The sequence below is a fragment of the Cavia porcellus genome, unplaced genomic scaffold (genome assembly GCF_034190915.1).
Source record: "Cavia porcellus strain 051 isolate PalLab524CR breed Dunkin Hartley unplaced genomic scaffold, mCavPor4.1 scaffold_21, whole genome shotgun sequence".
NCBI classification, from domain to species: Eukaryota; Metazoa; Chordata; class Mammalia; order Rodentia; family Caviidae; genus Cavia; species Cavia porcellus.
Window position 1 is genome coordinate 42,037,272 of NW_026947504.1, and position 19,978 is coordinate 42,057,249.

Consider the following 19,978-nt stretch of genomic DNA (forward strand, 5'->3'; position numbering starts at 1 on the left):
TGGTACCTATTTATAGAGTATCAATCCCTAATGTTTACAATTAGGGTGTGGTTGCATTTGTTGAATTTTTGTATTGAGGTGTGGCCCACAGCAGGAGGTGTCTGTCTCATCCAAGGTTACAAGATACCTGTTTTTCTGCACTGGTTCCTTGGAGGACTCAGCCCTGTCAGACTGCCTATAATATATCTAACTAACACTACTACCTCTTAGTAACTCAAATAATCAGCAAGTTATGATACATGTCTTTCCTAATGAATGAAAGTAGATAGTGGAAATGATCAACTAGATAATTTAGACCTCAGGTCTAAAACAAAATTTTTGTTTGTTTTGTTTTGGTTTTCTTTTTGAGACAAAACCTGGACTCTTGTAGCCCCGACTGGCCTCCAACTCACAGTGATCCTCCTGCCTCAGTCTTCTGAGAGCTGGGATTGCTGGTGTATACCACCATACCTGGCTAGACCTTCAGTATTTTGACTAGAATGTCCAAACACTGGGGCAAATTGATTTTTATATAGACTGAATGGCATATAGGCATATGATACACATAGAAAAAGAACTCAAAATTCTGGAAAAATATAGTCAAAGTGAGGAAATAACAATTGTGAAAGCTAAAAGTTTTTCAGGGAAATACTTTTGTTTAAAAAGAAAATGCCAAAAGCATGGAAAGTTTTGTTTTAATTATTTACTGGAATAAGGATAAATAGCATAGAAGACAACACGTTCATTGTTACCTACATGGACCCAGCTAAACTGGCTCGGATTAGTCTGCTTAGTCCAATATGGTAAATGTATCATTCACTAGTAAAACTAGTACTCTATTGTTTAAAGATACTTGCGTATTTATTTTTATGTGACTGTAGTCACAGACTCTACCAAGAATTAATTCAACCTGGTATTTGTATTTAGGGAAAAAATATTTTTTCAACATTCTGGATTCCCTAAAATGCATTTTGGTCAGGATTTTCCCCTTCATTTTTAAACCCATGTGTATTTCAAGGGAAATCTAATCCATATGTCCCTGACTCACTCACACTTAACTCATCAAAATGTTGTTTAGTAAAAGCTATTTGATGTTTAAAAAGCCTTATGAGTCTTTATAAGTCTTTTTTCTCTCTCTTTGAATTAGGAAGTTGCTTTGCCAGTCATAAATAGTATACCCAAAGGGTTCATGTTCAGCTTCAAACACAGAATTCACAAAGCTCGTAGAGACTACATTAATACATGCCCATTCCTTTAAAAAGCTAGAATACTTAAATTTCTAACTCAGTTATTTAAACTAGTTAAAGAGTTGTTTAAAAATTAAAAGCTTCACCTTAAATATTTAGCCTCCTTTGCCTTTTTTTTATTTACTATTTTTAGCAATGTTTGCAAGGCTGTTTTAGACCTGCAGCTATTTCACTGTAGCCATATTTCTTTGTTTCCAAATATGTATGTCCCTTTCGACCATGTATTTTATAGTATATTACACACTCTTAAGGTACTCTCATTACCAACATTCCTGCTAACTACACTGTATAAATTGAAGATAGAATAAAAGAACATAATCCAAGTGTGTTTATTAGACATCAGCCATGATTCAAATCATATATACCATTCTTCATCTTTTTTAAGAATAAACTGCCTTTTGTTTTTCTTTTTTGTTATCGTTGTTTTGTTTCATATTTTTTAATTAAGTTATTGATGCACCTTAGATATAATAATGATCACATTTGTCATAGGGAATTTGTCCATTTTTGTTGTGGGTGAATGTTTTATAAATCACAATGAGGAGGCCTTTCTAATACAGCGTTCTAATTGGAACACATTTTATGTTTTTTATTCTTTTCTCTGTGTAAGAATATCTGTAAGAGGTAATTCCTTATGAGTTTATAGTCATGGTGCCAATCCTAGTAGGAAAAATAAATAGCTATCCTGTCAATACAGTATATCTTTCTATTTGCAGGGGACTTGGCCTTCATTTGTCTTTTTAGAAAGTAGATAAATGAGCACATTAGTCATTCTTTACTAAAAATAATATGGGTCATCTTATTTATTACACTGGAGAACAAATGTGAAATAACAGCACAACTTTCCTACTAACAAGTTGTAGATATAAGCAACTTGGAGAGGAGGAAGAGATCTTATCAAACTGACACACCCGAAAGAGCTTTTACTCTCTCTGAAAGACTGGGCACTGATACAAAGATAAGGTGAAAAACTGTTTTTACCACTATATTTAGAGCAGTGCTGTACAAAAGGTCCAGTAAGTCTTTCTGGACTAAAAATAGATTTTATATATTTTATTTTCTGGGCTCAGTGCTGCAGAGCAGAATAGCAGCCTACAGTACATAAACAGCCCTATGGGCATGAGTTTACAGGGCAATCAAATTATAGTCTTACTCCAATATCAGTTCAAATCATCAGTGCTGTAATAAACACAAGTCTAGACCTTTTTATTAGCAAAAGAGAAGATGGTTAGGTTGAATTATTGTTAATGAATACTTTAAATAAATATTGTGTCTGTTTTCCACAAAAAATATTATGCAGTCTTACTAATCAAAAAATTACTGATTGCAGTGTTTTATGTTCATTTTTACTCAAAATTCTGTTACTTTTTCTTTCATTTTCAGTCACTAATTTTTGACCACTAACTTTCAGTATGAAATAAAAATACTAAAAGCCAAGTATCAAAAATTACTTAAAAGTAAATACATCTTACATCTAAGACTGGAATGTGAGAATATTTACTGTTATCAACCAAAGTTTTGAAGTAGGTAGGTGCTGAGTGGGCAAGATGGAGCTAGATAAATAATAAAAGAGCAGAGTCCAGAGATGTCATTCATGTCTGTTAAGGGAAAATAACAAGCTGGGCATGGTGGCTCACGCCTGTACTCCCAGCACTCAGGAGGCTGAGGCAGGAGGATCATCTCAAATTCAAGATCAACCTCGGCTACAAAGTGAACTCAAGGCCATCCTGAACTGCATAGCAAGACCCTGTCTTAAAAAGACCAAAAAAGAAAAGAAAAAGAAAAAAAGTGAAAGTAACACTACAGGCTAATAACTATACATCTCTATGACTTAGGTATAATACTTCACGTTAACAGGCAGGCAGTTAGGTTTCAATAGAAGGACATCTATTTGTGAATGCATAGCATACGAAGAGATGAGCCAATTTTGAAGCTAATTTTGTTTCCTAAAGCCCTTTTCATTGTACTACATCAGTTTGTATGTGTTCGTTATAAATTGCAAATCATTTGTGGGCTAACAAATCAGTTAAATGGGTTAATACCAGTATTATGTGTAAGCAAAATTAAAAAAAAGAATATTTTAGAACAGAAAATATCAAATTTTATATATAGTAAAGACAACAGCTGGTAGGATGTGTTAGGCCCTGTTCTCTAACATCAGGCTCCAAATGCACTCCAGTTGGATATGGTTATCCAAGCAAAACAGATATAAATATTTAACATCTACTGTATGTAAGACATTAAATGGGTGCTTGAAGTGAAAAGACGCATTTGACAAAGTTTTCCTTTCAAGATCAGTTCAGCTGTGTCTGTTGGATATCCAAACTTTCAAAAGCATATAATGGTTTGAATTTTGAGAGCCAAGTTGAATTTCAAGTTCATAATTAAAACCACTGACATCACCCAAGTAAAATATGAATATACAAAGCAAAGAGTAGTAGGCCAACTTAAGGTTCCTTGTAGAACAGCAAAGTTTAAGCCACAACCAGTGAGGAGAGTTAGTTCCTCATGATTACTAAGAAAAAATCAAGCAATAAGCAAACAAGAGACTTGTGTTCTCTAGAGGGCAAAAACCCTGGTTTAGCATTTTCAAGCTGATGCTCCTTGTAGCACAGGTATTTTAAAAGGTGCTAATGAGAAAAAAATTCTACAATTAAATGTGTTTCAGAAGATCTGAACTTGCTGAGAACATAGCTCAGGGGCACAGCACCTGCCTGCCTGGTCCTTAGTTTGATTACTGGTACCAATAATAATAATAATAGTAATAATAATTCTGAATTTGAGTAAGGCATGGTAGAGCATGCCTGTAATCCCAGCACTCAGAAGGCTGAGGCAGGAGGATCCCTGTGAGTTTAAAACCAGCCTGGATTACATAGCAAGACCCCATCTCAAAAACAAAAACAGTTAGGTATGTGGCACATGCCTATAATCCCAGCCCTTGGGAGATTGAGGCAGGAAGATCACCCTGAGTTTGTGAGTTTGAGGCCACCCTGAGCTCCATCCTGGGTTCAAGGCCAGCCTGAACTGCATAATGAGACCTTCTCTCAAAATAAAAAACAACAAACAAAAAGTATGGACTCTAAGTTAAATGTTACACAAGGTTTGCTTTTTACTTTTTTTAATTTAAGGACTTTAGCTTATTAATCAATGTATATTTTCTAAAAACTATTATCTCAGAAGAGGAGGAGAGTGAAGCCAAAAAGCAAATACGTATGAGAACTAAAAGACAGAAATTGATGCCCAGATGCTTAGCAAAGAAGGAAAGGAGAAGGACACAGATAAGAGAAAGGGGGAGCAGGGGAGCAGAGGACCCAGAGGACAAAGGAAAGGCAGGAACAGAGAAAGATGTCAGTAAATGAAAGTAATGGAAAAGAGATATGGATAATGCAGATGCTGAAATATCTTTACATAGAGGAAGACATCAGGAAGAATGATAAAATTTGATTTTTTTCAATATATGTAATGCCTCAGTGCATGAACGTTTCTGTTTCAGAACAATTCAGATCTCATACAAAAGTGGTAGGCAAAATTTTGCCCCCATTTGCAAACTACATATCAGGTGGCTAATGCAACCTTGGCCATCTCCCCTAGAACTGTGGGACAAAATAAGTTTGTGAATTTAAGTACCACTGTATTTCACTTATTACACCCCTAGGATGGGAAAATGTACAAAGATGAATTTTTCTAAGAAAGACCCATCTTCTGACAGGCATATAAGACCTCCAAAATGACAAACACCTGCCCCACACTGTACTTTCTGAGCTCTAAACTTTGATTTCATAACCTAAAACATTTCAATACTCAAAGCTACAAAATTTGGTTTCATCTCACACTCCTCCCCTTGACACTGCACACTCAGTCCTACTGAGTGTCCTGAGTTCTAGGCAAACTTTGCTGCTCATTTGTGTCATGGCTGCAACTATGTGTCTGTTCAGACCTTTTCCCTCTTTACTTTACACTGCTCTCTGCGACACCTACCTGTCCTGTCTCACCTGCCCATCACAGCCCACTTCAGCTGCCACTCTCAGCATTCCACCCTGACTTCCTCTAGATCCCCCTCTCCAAAAAAGACAGGAACTACTCCATGGTTGACTACAGATTTTTTTTTTTTACGCCTTTATTGGAGGATGACAGTATCCCTAAGGGTCAAATACTTTGGAATTTGACTTCGGAATCAGATTTGGATTTATCTCTACTATTTACTAGTTGTATGACCTTCCCTAAGTTAGCTCAGTCTCATTTTCTAATCTGTAAAGTGGGGATAATAACCATAGCATGTTTAACAGAAATGAAATTAATTCACATAAAGTCCTTTATGCATAAAGTCTTTTACACAATGTTTAAGCCCTTTCTCCCTATCCTAATTATTCTCGTATATTTTCTATTTTTGCCTTATACTGTAAGGTCTTTGTGTGTGAAATCCATGTTATTTATTTATTTGCAGTACTAAGAATTGAATGCAGGACCTCACTGAGCTATGTCTCCAGCCATTTTTCTTTTATTTTTATTTTAAAACAGGGTGATACTAAGTTGTCCATGCTGGCCTCAAGCTGTGGTCCTCCTGATTCATCCTTTCTAGTAACCAGAATTTAGAGACATGCCCTACCATACCCCACTAAAATTCATGCCTTCCACTTCACTTTATTCCTTTCTAAAGCTCACAGCATGCCATACATTCCATAATTTTGAGGACATGAATGAATGAATGAATGAATGAATGAATGAATGAATGAATATGGCACCTAATTTGCAAAGAAGGAGCAGTTTATACACTGGGGAAAAAATACAGCAGCTATAGAGTTATGCTATTTGAAAAAAAAAAAATAGTATACATTTGATTTAGCCAGAATGATCAGTTACATTGTAACCCTTGTTGATTGTAGAAATTTTTTAACTCATCTTTTCTCTAAAATTCAGTGTGTTTCATATTTTTAAAGGACAATTTAAAATGGACTGGTTTCTTTAAAAATTTTTAAAATATGTTATTTTAAGTGGTTTTTACTGTGACATAAATGCATAAACACAGACTGCTCTATGATGAATACTGTTAGGTGGGGAAGATAATGCCCCTTTCTTCAAATAGCTTTGCAAAATGGGAAAAATAGACTTCTAAACACTTATATTCAACATAAGTGCTGCAATAAAGATATGCCCAAGAAACTATGGGAATAAAAATGCAAGCACTTAGTCCTACTGAGTGTGCAAAGATTTAATTTTACCAGTCCTCTAGATTTAAACATATCCTCTGGTTTATTCAGTCATCTAGTCTAGTAGGTATTTACTCTTCATGATCATTAAATGATATCCTTGTGCCATAAACGAGTCATACCCTTCCAGGAGGTGAAAAATGTATTCCATATGTTGAACTAAATATAACATAACTAGAAACACAAATCTCAGCTAGCTCACCTATTAAATCAAAAGGAAAAGCAAATTATCCAACTGAACATTAAAGCTATTACTGTTTTTTTTAGTATTTTTAGGATAGGAAATAACTTGATGCTGTTTTACTTAAACTGTACATTTTGTCCATAAAATCACTCATTGCTTTGCAGAAAATGTACCAGTTTGTATTAGTTTCTTTAAACATAAAGAACTACCTATTATACAGATAAATTGGAAACATTAATGTTAGGTTGAAGATTATCAGATTATCTTTAGTCATTTAAAATTATTTATTATGAACACATTAAATAAGATGGGGTTTTATGTTAATGTAAAAATAGAAGTTCCGCTGTAATGAACAAACATCATGCTAAATTACACAGTACTCAGTTGTTCCTGTAAAAGGTCTCCATCCTTCCCACATCTGTTTCAGGCCATCATCAGGTGAGTTTTTCCAGAAATAGGTTCACTCAGATCTTAAAGGATTACTATATGGTCTTAGGTAGCACCCCTCTCATTTCATACAATAATAATTTCAAGAAGCTAGCTAAGTACGAGGATTACTGGGTATTGTTCATCTCAATCTTAAGGATATATTGTCCTTAAGAAGTTGCCAGAAGGCATCAAAACTGATGAGCTTTTATATGAAATTTGAACTTAGAGTGTGTTTGTAATGGATGTTTAGGAGCCATTCAGTGTGTGACTGTTGAAAAGGGAACAGTGTTGAAATTTGAATTCATAGCCCTTAAGGTTTGTATTCTAAGAATTGTTCAAGTTATCTTTTTCTAATTTGAGCAAAAATGTTTTATAACTTTCCATGCAAGAAAAAAATTCTTAAATTTCAGTGAATTCTTAGCTTGTAATTTATTTGGATAACTATCGATATTTCTATACATAAAAAGTCACATTATAGGGATTTTATTAGTCTTATTTTCCCCTTTGAGGCATTTAAAATGCCTGAAACCAAGGAACTTTCCTGGATAATAGAAATCTAAGATTCTTTGCATTATTTGGCTAATATCTTCCCTCTCTCTCAAGGACGTGCAAACACCTATTCTTTCTACATAATCCCTACATCTTTCCTAGTATTACAAAACAAAATTCCAATATCCTTATACCCATCAGTAATGTATTCTAAGTTGTTTTTAGATTGTAAATTTTTATTCTTTTAATTCTGTGAGAAAAGCATTTTCTTTAAATTGATAGTGTCATACTTAAATATATGATTCCAAATTGGTGATACATATACTATACTAGTTATGTATAGTCACTCCTGCTGTGATCTTATTTCCCTACAAATATTATCACATCATAGAAATAACAGTAACAATCTACTCCCTGGTTATATGTGTGTTATAAGAAATTTGGGAGATAACATCCTCGTTGTTGAACATAAAAGACTTTTCATATTAGCTTTAATTCTTCTAAATAATGTCAGTTTTAAGTTAATAATTTTACCAAGATTAGTCAATGTTTATTATCCCAGAATAATGCCATTTTACAGTATAGAATCATTGTTCAAATGATTCTAGCTAAATGTTTTGTAATTTCATGTAAGCTAAATGTAGTATTTTTACGAATATTATCAGATAACCTTAAGAGTACTAATCTAAACTTCAACTCTTTTCTCCATATTTATTCTTTGCTGTGCTTCAATGTGTAAGCTTATCACTATTTGAAAATTTAATTGCCATAATTACCTTTTAAAAGCTAGAATGCTATTGACCTGCCTTTGAAAATTATTAAGTTTTACATCGGAGAAAAAGAAAAGCACCTCTCACCTTTGGGAAAGGACCTGATCTATATGTAGGCCTTGGTGTGGGAAGCTAGCCCCAAGCTCACAGCTTAGCCATGGTGTTCTCTGTGAAATATAAACAGCTCCACACAACACCAACTTCACACAATGATATGAAACAAAAAACAGTTCAATTTTATCTAAGCGCAGACAAAGGCTGGGTCACTGTACATACCACAAAAATACCAAACATCTCCCTCTCCTGGTTAATATGAGTAACTGCTACTTTCCAATGACAATTTTAGCCTACTTCCCTTCCTCTCTAGAGTAAGGTATTTTAAGATACCTAGTCACAGAATTATTCCTGCAGGCCCATTGGAAAGCAAAGCTCTGCCTCTTTGAAGCCTTCCCAATCACTTAACCAAAATCCAGATGCTATCAGTACAAGGAGTCCTTTAACACTATTGTTCCCAGGGGTGGGTGTCTCCCTAATTGCAAGAGTAATAAGCCTAAACCCAGCTGTGTTCCTGGTGGTCTTTGCAAAATAGAGCCCAGCATTTTTGAAAGGTCGACATTTTTATAAAATAAAAACATAAAAATATTTTTTAAACTGTAAAATTTATTAAAATGGCAATGTATTGAGATTTCTAGGCTTAGAATTTTGATTTTTAGCAGTATATTGAATCCCACAAGTATTTAACATTGTACTTTTAAAATATTAGTATTGAGTAGTTCCCTTTTCAAATCTGAAATGTGTGCTTTCTACTGTGATTGTACGATGAGATTTGCCATCTCAACTGATTACAGATTTCATGGCCCTAAAGACAAGTTAGTTCTTTTCAAGATTCTTTTCACTGTACTTGAGTAATGTTTGCACTGTTTTAAGTTAACATATGACAAGTAGTAGCCTAACCTTTTAAACATAATAACAGATGGATATTTTTAAATATTATACTGCCAATTGTAAAAAGTAAATAATATTTTAATCACTTTAAATGGCTTAAATTATTATATGCATTACTATCACAGAAAATGTTTTTCCCACCCATTTAACAGTCATTTAATATCATTATTTTTATTTATGCCTAAGACATTAGGTGTTCTTTTATTGAAGTCGTGACTGGACTCAATATATTTACAGTCAATTCCTGGCTCACTATACCAAGCACAGTTTAGGAGGTTAAATTTGTACTCACTTAAATTATCCTGTAGAACAGAACCTGCTAGATCACCATCTCAATGACATTCAGAGATGCTACTCTTTTAAAACTATATTTGAAAAGAGGTTTGAGGTTTTCAAATAAAAAGGTACCATATGGAAGATCTGGTTTGTGATTGTGCCTTATGTAAACATTTTAATATTGGATCCCTAAAATCCAGAGGCTCCCCCAAAGGGGATTAGAGCATAATCCCCTTTCTCTGTTGCAGTAGTGGATTAACTCCATATTCTCTCTCTGGCTGGTTTGCTCCCTGAAGGCTACAACAAAAAGATTTTAGTGTTCCTTAAACATGCTCTGGAATGGGGAATTGTAATTGGACATTTCCAAAGAACGGAGGGAAAATGACACACTATTAAGACTGAATATTTCATGATGTGTCTTTCTTAAAGACTATTTTGAAGTCCTTTTATGCACTCCCAGAAAATCTCAATCGGTACAATAAATTGGAGTTGAATGAAAAGGAAATGCACTCCTCTTTCCCAGACGAGAAATAAGTAGAGAAAATGTGTTCCCTGTTAAAAGTTCATGGACAGTGTATTTGTAATTCTCAATATATTTCAATAAGCCAATGAGTATGGTTTCGATAATTCATTTCATTATTTAAAAAAAAAATTCCCAGTTCAATTGTTTGGGTATGTTCAGTTACTTTTAAAAGGAAAAAAGTGGATTGCCAGTTTAATGCTTTTGGCCATTTTTTAGCTCCAAATGCTAGAAAGCTCTGCTGAAATAAATCACTAGTTTCTGAATTTAGTATGAAGAGTTTTATGAAGTTTCAGCAAGGCCCAAGAATGTATAAGATGATACTTTTGTTTCTGATGTAAATTGCATCACCTCCTTTCTCACCTTGTCCCAGTCAAGAAGAAAACTGCCTGGGTTTCTGCTAAGAGGAAGTAGGATCAGGGTAGTGGCGCCTACAGGAGCGCCGCGGTCACGCAGGGGTTAAGGCAGCGGTTCGCCGCGCCGAGCGAGCGCAGGGGGATTCCGCGGAGGGCGCGCACTGAAACTCCAATAAACACAAAGAAGGGCCTGGGGAATAGAAACCCAAATCCACTTGTAATCGTACAAGAGATTCGGGCATAATTACTTGAGCAACCTAGATTAAGATTGATGAGCCTTTAAAGTGGCGCTTCAGATCGACCGCCTCGCCCTTCGGAAAGAAAAACCTTGGAGATCCGAAGTGGACCCCGGCTCCGCTGGGCTGCGCGGTGGAAACCGCCCGCCGCGACCGAGACCGGGGTCTCTGGGGCGCAGCGGGAAGGAAAGGAGTGAAATGAAGGAGAGGGTCTTCCGGTAGTCCGCTCAGGCACGCAGGACCGAGGGCTGTCCACTGACACTGACACAGTTTCCTAGCCGCCCGCCCTTTACGCCGGAGAGAAGCCGGCCGAGGCCGCCCTAAGACCAGCCGCAGAAGGGCCAGGCTTTGTGCAGCACGGTCACGGCGTGGCTGTGTGCGGCCCCCAGAGAGCGCGAGCCTCGCCACGGCCTGCGTCTCCCGGCCCGCTGAGCCAGGGCCTGCGTGGCCGTGGGGGGTCTGGCTTCGTGTTGCCTTCATCTTACTGTTATTGTGACTCTTTGACCATATGCATTTGAGGAGAGCAATGGCAGGAATTCTGATACGCCCTCGGACAAAAAAAAAAAAATGCGTTATTTTTGATTTCGTGTGGTGTGTTAAAACCACGATCACCAAGGTTGACTCCCCTTTGTGGGGCGGGGGTTTTGAGGAGAGTATTTAAGTAGTGGCCCTTTGAACCAACGTTCTAAAATGTGAAATTCAAATTGAGGGAATTTGAAGGAAGTGCCCTAGCAGGCAAACTATCTAAACCCCATTCCTGAAGCTTAGTTTCCTTTAGTTTCAAGTTGGGAAACAACATTTGGGGACCTTTTCCTGAGACCATTTTGTTTGTGTCTCACATTTACATCGCTTTTGACGATTCTGTTAGTAAGTGACTGCTAAGATTTTCGTTCATTTCTACAGAAGAACTTCAGTGTCCGTGTCTACGCAAATACGCATACACGCCTGAGAACGTTGATATTAAAATAATCTTCCGGCAAGTTGCTAACCCTCTAGAAGCCTGGGATGTATATTCTCAGGACAGTACCAGTCACCTCTTCTCTCATTTCCTTGCGGAGCGCCTCTGTAGGTGCAGTGGCTTTACTAGATGGTCGGTCTTTGGAGACTGTACCGACTGCCTTGGGTCTCTTGGAAAGCCAGTGATGCTCAAGGGTGATCCGACCTTACAGAATCCGTTCTGTACTTTTAAGTTGATAATTGAAGCAGTTCTCCAACCATGGTAAAATTTCTAGGCAGAGATAGAAAACTCACAAGTTCCATACCCTGATCCCATAGTGTTGTATAGAATTGTATATCTCTCATCTCGTTCTGAAGTACTAGATAAGAACTAGGCAGCCCTTAACTAAATGAAACACCTTGCCAGATAACATAGGCACCTTTTTTTTCTAGCATATCCTTAAAAATAAATTCTCACAAGGTGGTACCTTGTGAGAGGGAGAGGGAAAAAGATGGTCAGCCTGACTCTGTGCCTTTGGCTTGCAGGCCCAGTGGTACTCAGTACCCCAGCCCAACTCATTGCTCCTGTGGTAGTGGCCAAGGGGACTCTCTCCATCACCACGACAGAAATCTACTTTGAGGTAGATGAGGATGATCCTGCCTTCAAGAAGATCGACACAAAAGTGAGTTAAAGTGGTTCCTTGGTGTACAGTATTGGTAGCTTTGTGACAGGAAGTGATTTTCAATTTGCTTCGTTCTAAATGACAGTGGGGGAGGGGAGTAATTTTTTTCTCATAGAAAATAAAATGAATAAAATAATATGTGCTCTTTTTTATGGAACTGAATATATGAATGATTTTAAATCCTGCGTTGCCTGAGCATTCACACTTTAATTCCTTTCTCAATTTGAGTGCCTTTGTGTGCATTTGGTCAGATTTGGTAGTTGAGCCAATTGTCCTAAGTCGCTGTGGTGCAGCATCTCAGTCTCTCTGGGAAGAATAAAAATGGTCTTACGATATTTTTTATTAAGATTGTTTTGAATTTTCAAAAGTACAGTTTGCAATGTGAATTATTTACTGAACTGCTATGAGGAAACTGGGATGAGAGTATTTAGGTTCAGTTTCACCTCCATTATTACATCCATTTTTCATTTCCTGAACTAAGAAACTGATTTTCTAAAAGCTTTGATTTTAAATGTATATACATAGCATATACTAACACTCAGTTGTTTAAAGGTTGACTTTGTCTGTGGATTGTCATGCCAAAAAATACATATTTGGACCATATGAAATGCACAAATATTTATTTAATATTATCTTACAGATCTTAATCATCCCACCACTAGAGCAGTTCTGCACCTCAACATTGCCTTCCAAGATCCACTTTAATGTTCTAACTTTAATGTTATTGTGGAATCTGTAAACTTTTCTCCTGAAGTTAAGAATTCAAGATCATTAGATATCAGATATTGTAGTATCATTTTGCAAAGATCTTCCTTTAACATGTTTTCAGACTTAGACATTCAAAAACTGTCAAATATGCCCACAGACCCAGAATTTTATTGTATGTATTTAATTTATATAAACAAAGCATTATAGAAGAGTAATGAAGAGTTGAAAGTTACCTCCACCTGAATTAACTGAAGGCCCTTCAATGACCAGTCCTTTCAGCACTTGTTGACTATTAAAATACTCCAAAACACTTCTTTCACTTCTAGCTCCAAAAGGAATGATTTTTTAAAAATGGGCTTGAAGTGCTTAATTTTAAATAATCAAAAGCCTATCTGTAGGTTGTATCATGAGTTTATCCTATGGAAAAAGAAATTTTGGTTTTCTGACTAATTTATTCTGCTACTTATTGCCTAAAATAGCATTTGGTATAAAATATATTGGTCAGAAATAATCTTCATTTATTAGCTTAATTTTTATATACACATCAAAAATCTTATTATAATTTTAAGCTCATTTTCTTTGAGTTAGACAGATTTCTAACATTTTTTACCATAATGATAGAATTTTCCTGTTATCAAAAATGCTACATTAATATTAACCAGAAGAGCAAACACTCATAGGTAGATTTAAACTGTGTGGGTTGCAAAAAGGAAGTCTTACAAGTAAGAAACTGAGAAGAGATGACTTATCTTCTGTAGTTGTATAAAAAGAGCTTTGAGATATTTTAAGATTTATTTTTGTTTCATTAGCATATTTTTCATAATATTTAACACATTTAAGTGCAGTTCATTTTCAAAGGAAAGAATTCTATCTTTTGATAGAAAAACAATTTAAATTCAGACACAACTTGTATTTTACTTCATTTATTAGCATCTAATTAAATAAAAACCAGCAACAGAAATTAAAATCTAAATCACAAAAGTAATTATCCAGTGTATTTCAAGTGCATTTTTCAAATATATAATTCAGATATTCAAGCGTTATTATATAAGCTGAATTCAAATTTCTTTGAATATATTTTAAATAACATTTCAAGTATATTTATGGAATGTTAGAAATAGAACAAGCAATATATTTGAAACAAAATGTAAACTTTTTAAAGTTCAGACACTTTCAAAGACAGAGAAAAGTACCAGGAGTAAATCTACCTTTAAGTGGTATCTTTGTTAGTGGAAAATGTCTGGAAGTATCCAAAATGGCAATTTAAGTTCTGTTCACCAAATCACAAAACACCAACATCCACACTTTTAAAGACAATGTGAGATCACAATATTTGTTACACATCAAAATATACATTACACTTTCCTTCAGATGACATATCCAAATCTTGTTTACTCACAGGCAGATGCACCTAAATCACCAGGATTGCTATAATCCTCTGGTAGGCAGAATGTTCCCGAGGGCTTGCATTACCATTTTGTCGGGGCTGTGTTCCGGGTGTTGCCGTGTATTTTGCACTAATACCTTGCAGGTTTGGGTTTGTCTCTATCACTCTCCATTTTTCTATTTGTTCCCCTTGCAGGGGAAGGTGAGATGATGTCTAAACATTATATTACTCCTTTTAAAGGAAGAGATCATTTGCACTGTCAAATGAGATATTAGGAATCAAGCTGTAAGTTTTCATTTATTTAGGACTTGGAGAAGAGAAATCATTTCGGCTCTTAGCTAGATCATCCTCTTAGAGTTTTTCCAAACTTTTAGGGTTGGTCAGGATCTCTCTTGCCAGTCGCCACGTCTGTTTGGCAGCGTTTTCCAGAGCTGAGTGAGGTTTGCCTTGAAACAGATCTAAGTTCGGTAGGAAGTAGTGGGGACACCGCCGGCACTGCAGGCAGGAGATGAGTTGCAGCAAAATCCCATTCAGCCGATCACCCAGGCAAGACTCGTCCCAGTCCGACTCCCGAGGGTGCTTTTCACACTCGTAGGAAACCAAAGTCTTCATGTGGTAATTGTTGAGGGGCTGCCCCGGCAGCTCCAGGTGTCGATCCCGCAAGGTTTTGAGAATGGAGAGGCATTTCTTTCTGCAGCCTCCCATCTGCAGTCTGTTCTCTGCTTCCGCGAACTGCAGCACCCAGGCGTCGCTCTCAGCCGAGCTCTGCTTGCCGGCCAGGGAGTGGCACTCCTTGGACAAGAGGTTGAACCCTTCTGCTTTGACCTCTGCCACTCGGTTGGGTCCTGGCCAGGGGATGTGGGGAAGTGGCCAGTGGGCAGCACTCCTTGGCCAGATCCCGGTGCATTTAAAAGCCGGAGTGATCTGCACCACGTACCTGTCTCGGATTCTCAGTTTCACTTCGCTGGTGTCAGCCACCATCTTTACCACATCCCTGTAGCTACATTTATCCACCGCTTGAGCCACCAGCGTCTGAAACCTGGACCGGATTTTGCGCGCCGAGAGGTAGCCAGAGGCGGTAATGAATTCCACCCAGAGAGACATGCTCCTCTTGCGCCCGTCGCTCAACTTCAGCACCGCGCAGCCGGGCAGCGAGCCGTCGTCCACGAAGTTGAACACCCCCATTTGGTTAAGATAAAGCACCACTTCAAACTCGGTGGGGGAGATGACCTCGAGACCCTCGTAGCGATTGTCCATCTCGTTGAGAGAGCTGATGAACCGGGGCTCCTGCACTTCTACCTCCTTGAGTACATCGGAAACTACTTTGCAGACTTCCCGGATAGTTTTGGCAATGGCAGCTTTCCTGGCTTGGCATTTCTCATTGTAGTACTTATTCAGATGGTAGACCAACTTGGCCTGGGCCGCGATCATGTTGGGGCAGAGATCCGGATTGTACACCGGAGTCTCGCAGTAAGCTGTGGGATCCAATGCGGCTGCTAGAGCTGGAGCCAACTTCGGTGGAGAAACGGGCCGCAGCGCTCAGAAATGTATCAAAAGTGTCTCTCCGAAGTACTGCAGCAGTGACTTCTCCGCTGCCGCCGCTTTCCCCTTCCTTTTATCTTTGAGCCCAGGCGGTCATAAAGTGAAAGATTTTCCTCCCCCCTCTCCTCTTCCTCTTTTAAAGAATCCTTGTGTGAAAGAAACGCATGGAGAAATCACCTTCTCAGTAATAAAAACAAAAGTTGTGCTGAGACTCAGCAAAGCTCTTCCAGTAGTCAAAATAATCACCCCTTTCCGTATTTATTTACGCTTTCCTGCAGTCATTGTGTGTGCAGGACTGTTAATCAGATGGAAGAAAAGTGTGGTGTGTGTGCATCGGGGTGAGTGTGCATGTGTATATGTCAGAAGAAGCTGGTGTTGGTTTGTCTAAGAGCCCAGAATCACTCGTGTGGAAATTATAAAGGCAGGGCCAGGCAGGCAGGCGGCCAATCGCCACTGGGCTCGTCACGACAGCCGCCTTCAGCTCCAGCCCGGCTAATTAATCCCCCCTTATGGATATAGGCACACAAACGAAAGGTAGAAGGCTGCTGCCGCAGACAACCACTCGGGCCACCTAGGCAGTTTGGAAATGAAGAGGAATCTCTCAGCTTTGGTATTACTTGAAGCATATTGACATTTTGAAAAGACTTGGCAAAGTGGCCCTCTTGCTAAAAACCCTCCTTGTCTTTTTTACCACTAAAATGCAAATACAGGTGTATTAGTGGTCATCCATCAATTAGTGAACTAGATGGAACTTTCTAAAACAAATTCACTAACTTGCATTTGAGTAAGATAATTAATACCCTTAATCCTTGGGGTCTTTTTAAAAATCAGATTAAAAGTTCTCCCTTTAATGCAGAAACTACCTGCACATGGATTTGGCTTTAGCTATAATAATATTTGAGTATTTTTCTCGAGTTCCTGTATATTAGAATGATTTTAAAACGTTAACCAAGTAATGTGCTCTTCTTTTTACCTAATCTTTCCCTATTTGCATTCGTTGAGAGGAAACTGAAAATTATTGCTAATGTAGTAATGTTATCTAGCCCAATTTAAACTGAATATTTAAAAAGTGTGTGGTACACCTCCTGTGTACAGTGTCTGCACATCAGTAGACTTGCTCACGGTTACAAGCAGATCACCAAACTGTATATTTTCTTGTGGAAATATCTTTAAAATAAATTATCTCTGGGATCAAAAGATTATCTTACTGTGGTTTTATAGTGAGCTGTATTTTAATGGGTGAAATTCAGGAGAAATAGTAGAGAACAGATCCATTGGCAGATACGATACAGAAAATTTGAAGTGTGTTGAGGTTTCTGGCTTGTTTACAAATATACAGTTAAGAATATATCACCTGTTTTAAATGTACTTAGGGTAACCTGACTGTACACTCCTAATTTTATGCTATCTCATATGATTGGATTAAGGGAAACTATTAATAATTTCAGAAAAAATTAATTTGCAATCATCCAGACATTTTGGATTTAGCATCATTTTGGAAAATTTGAAAGAAATTCTTTTTAATCTTTGGAAAGGTAAAACAAAAACTACACAGATTTTTAGTTCACTGCCTTTAATCTGGATGCCACCCCTTTGGAATTAGTACTTGCTCTGAAATCCTTTAACTCCAGGTAACAGGTTTGTAGCCACTTCCTTCGGAGCTACTCTTAACAAGGTGTTGAGAGCTCCTACTTTTTATCCAAGCTTTTATTTGTTTTACTTGGGAGGAACACAGGTAGAGCATCACGAAGCCACCTGTAATTTACTTTGTCATTACCCACGAGTGACAGATCCCGATTTGGATTAAAATCGTGCATTACGTTTGGGCGCACTGCATCCGTCTACTCCTTCCCTCAAGACACTTCGTTTCCTTGGGAGCAGGGACTGGGAACCTGCAAAGCCCCTCCCCACTTCGCTGGCGTTGCGCGTGAACGCTCTGCTACCTTTTGGCAGCTGAAAGAGAAGGAAATCGGGCACATCGGCCCTAGGGCGGCAGAGAGGAAGATATGTAGGGGTCTCTGGGGAAAGGCCACCTCTGCCTCACCCTGCGTGTGCTTCCCGCTGGACACCTCTGTCCGCTACTCTGCACCCTTGCTCTCCTCTTTCTGCTCACTTTCCCGTGGGTTTTATTTGTGCATGCGGGTGATTTAAAAACCTTTCTGGGTGTTGAGGCTTTCTTCTCGGCTGCTCCACTCCACGGTCTTTGCCCACTCGCCCTCAGTCCGGGCGGTCGCAGCGGAGCCAAGCTCTTCCTCCTCGCGGGGCGCTGGCTCTCCGTGAGGTTTAGGCCAGAGATGTTTAGTTGGGGTACCTCGACCCTTGTCCTCTCTGGCCACCTGCAGGCCGCCCCTCCTAGTTGTGGCTGCCGTGAAGCAGTCAGGGGCGCTGAGGCCCCGGGCTGCTCTGGGTCTAACGGAAAGGACGCGGGCCAAGCTGGGCGGCGGCACGGCCTCGCTGCAGCCAGGCGCGCAGGTGGCGCATCTTCCAGGCTCTGTGCCGCTTAATTGGGTTAAAGCGAAGCTAAACGCTGAAGCACTTTGTGCAAACTAATTGGTGCAGCCGGACCTTTTCACTAACGATTTACACTCTGAGAAAGAACGTAAGAAAAGGACTAAGAAACTCGTTAGTCCTAAGTAGAATGTTCCAGGGAAGTCACTGGGTTTCAGGGACGCCAGGATCGGGTTTTCTGAGCTGCTTCTTTAAATACCCATCACACGCTGCACTGTCAGTGATTTACATAATATAGTATTCCCTGGGCCGCAGTTATCACTTTGGTTGAACTGGGCGCCCTAGAATAACACCGGCGTGCAAGTAGTGCTTGTTGCTGCAACGCGGTGATTTTCTATTACACTGAATACCTGAAAAGGATTACCTTCCTTAGCTGAACCTTTCCAGTGATCTTAACACCCTTCATGGCTGAAGAGAATATTAAACTGTTCCAAAGTCTGTCTTCCATCCGTTCGTTTTTTAATTGAAGTGACCTACTATACTATATGTATGAAGAATTAAAATAATACTATATTTTGTGTAAGTCAACTGATTGTAATCTAAAATTCTGGATATCTACGTTTTGTTTTGTGAGAGTATTCTGTGTCACTAATTTAGAGATTTTTTAAACATTTGATTTATTGAAGTAGTTATTTCAGATGATGATGTAATATACAGATGGCTTAAATCCATTTTATATTTATATGAAAAGTTTATAGAAGAACCCTAATGATACCAATCTCATATAAATATAATTTTAGTAGTACTAGAATAAAAGCTCTTGTGTGTCCCATGCATTAAGTTATGAATGGTTAATTGTTTTCAGGGGTATTCATTGAGGCGTATTTGACATGAACTAATAATAGAATCATAATTGAACAAAACTGATCTAATTGAGGGGAGCAATACCCCAGGAATTTCATGATTTAATGATTGTGATGCTTGTATTTGAGTGATACTTGGGATTTTAAACTGACCTTTCTCTTCTATTTTTTTAGTTTAAAAAGCAACCTTGATTCACATTGTACACTTAGAAAAAATCTAATAAAGACAAAAGCATACCATTCTTGTAAACATTGGGTATTGAGTATATAAAGTAATTAAATATTGCCATGCTTAACACTTCATGGCATTCAAGTAATGACAAAAGAACTTTTATTGAAGTATTATTTCCTAAATAACTTTCCTCTTAGGCAGACTTGCCTACTTATGTGGGACTCACAAAGTAATGCATTAGCAGTCTCTTTGCTAGGTTTAGGGAAAACTTTGTTTAGCCTAAGAAATGTAAGAATGCAAGATTTTTGTGTTTTCTAAAAAACTAAATTAGAATCGCATGTTTACGAATCTTAGCAATTGTAACCTTTCAAAAGATATCTGTTAGAGAATATACATACATGTTCAGTGCTCATGTAGATATTGTTTCGGTTTTTTCCCTTATTTTCTGGCTGCTAGTTTATTCACAAGTATTCATGAATTTAAAGTTTTATTTTTTAATATGTACTTATTACTCTGGGGAGAGAAAAAGAATATGAAGTGGAGTTTATTTAATTATTTATCCCTACTGCTGGAGTGGCTTTGAAGGCTCATTATAAGCATC

General features: G+C 37.9%; 2 protein-coding genes across 11 annotated transcripts in view; one reads left to right on the forward strand and one right to left on the reverse strand.

Annotated features, from left to right (window-relative positions):
* The window catches only part of Nbea (neurobeachin), a 673,150-nt gene that overhangs the window by 461,354 nt on the left and 191,818 nt on the right, over positions 1–19,978 (forward strand). For all 10 annotated transcript variants that reach the window (XM_063232848.1, XM_063232849.1, XM_063232852.1 and 7 more), the window contains one exon: positions 12,121–12,257. In XM_063232848.1, the coding sequence (XP_063088918.1) occupies positions 12,121–12,257 (137 nt within the window). The remainder of the gene's footprint in view (positions 1–12,120; positions 12,258–19,978) is intronic.
* Mab21l1 (mab-21 like 1) lies at positions 12,861–17,088 on the reverse strand. Its single transcript, XM_003477422.5, has one exon. It carries the CDS (start codon positions 15,781–15,783, stop codon positions 14,704–14,706), a length of 1,080 nt encoding a protein of 359 aa, XP_003477470.1. The 5' UTR covers positions 15,784–17,088; the 3' UTR covers positions 12,861–14,703.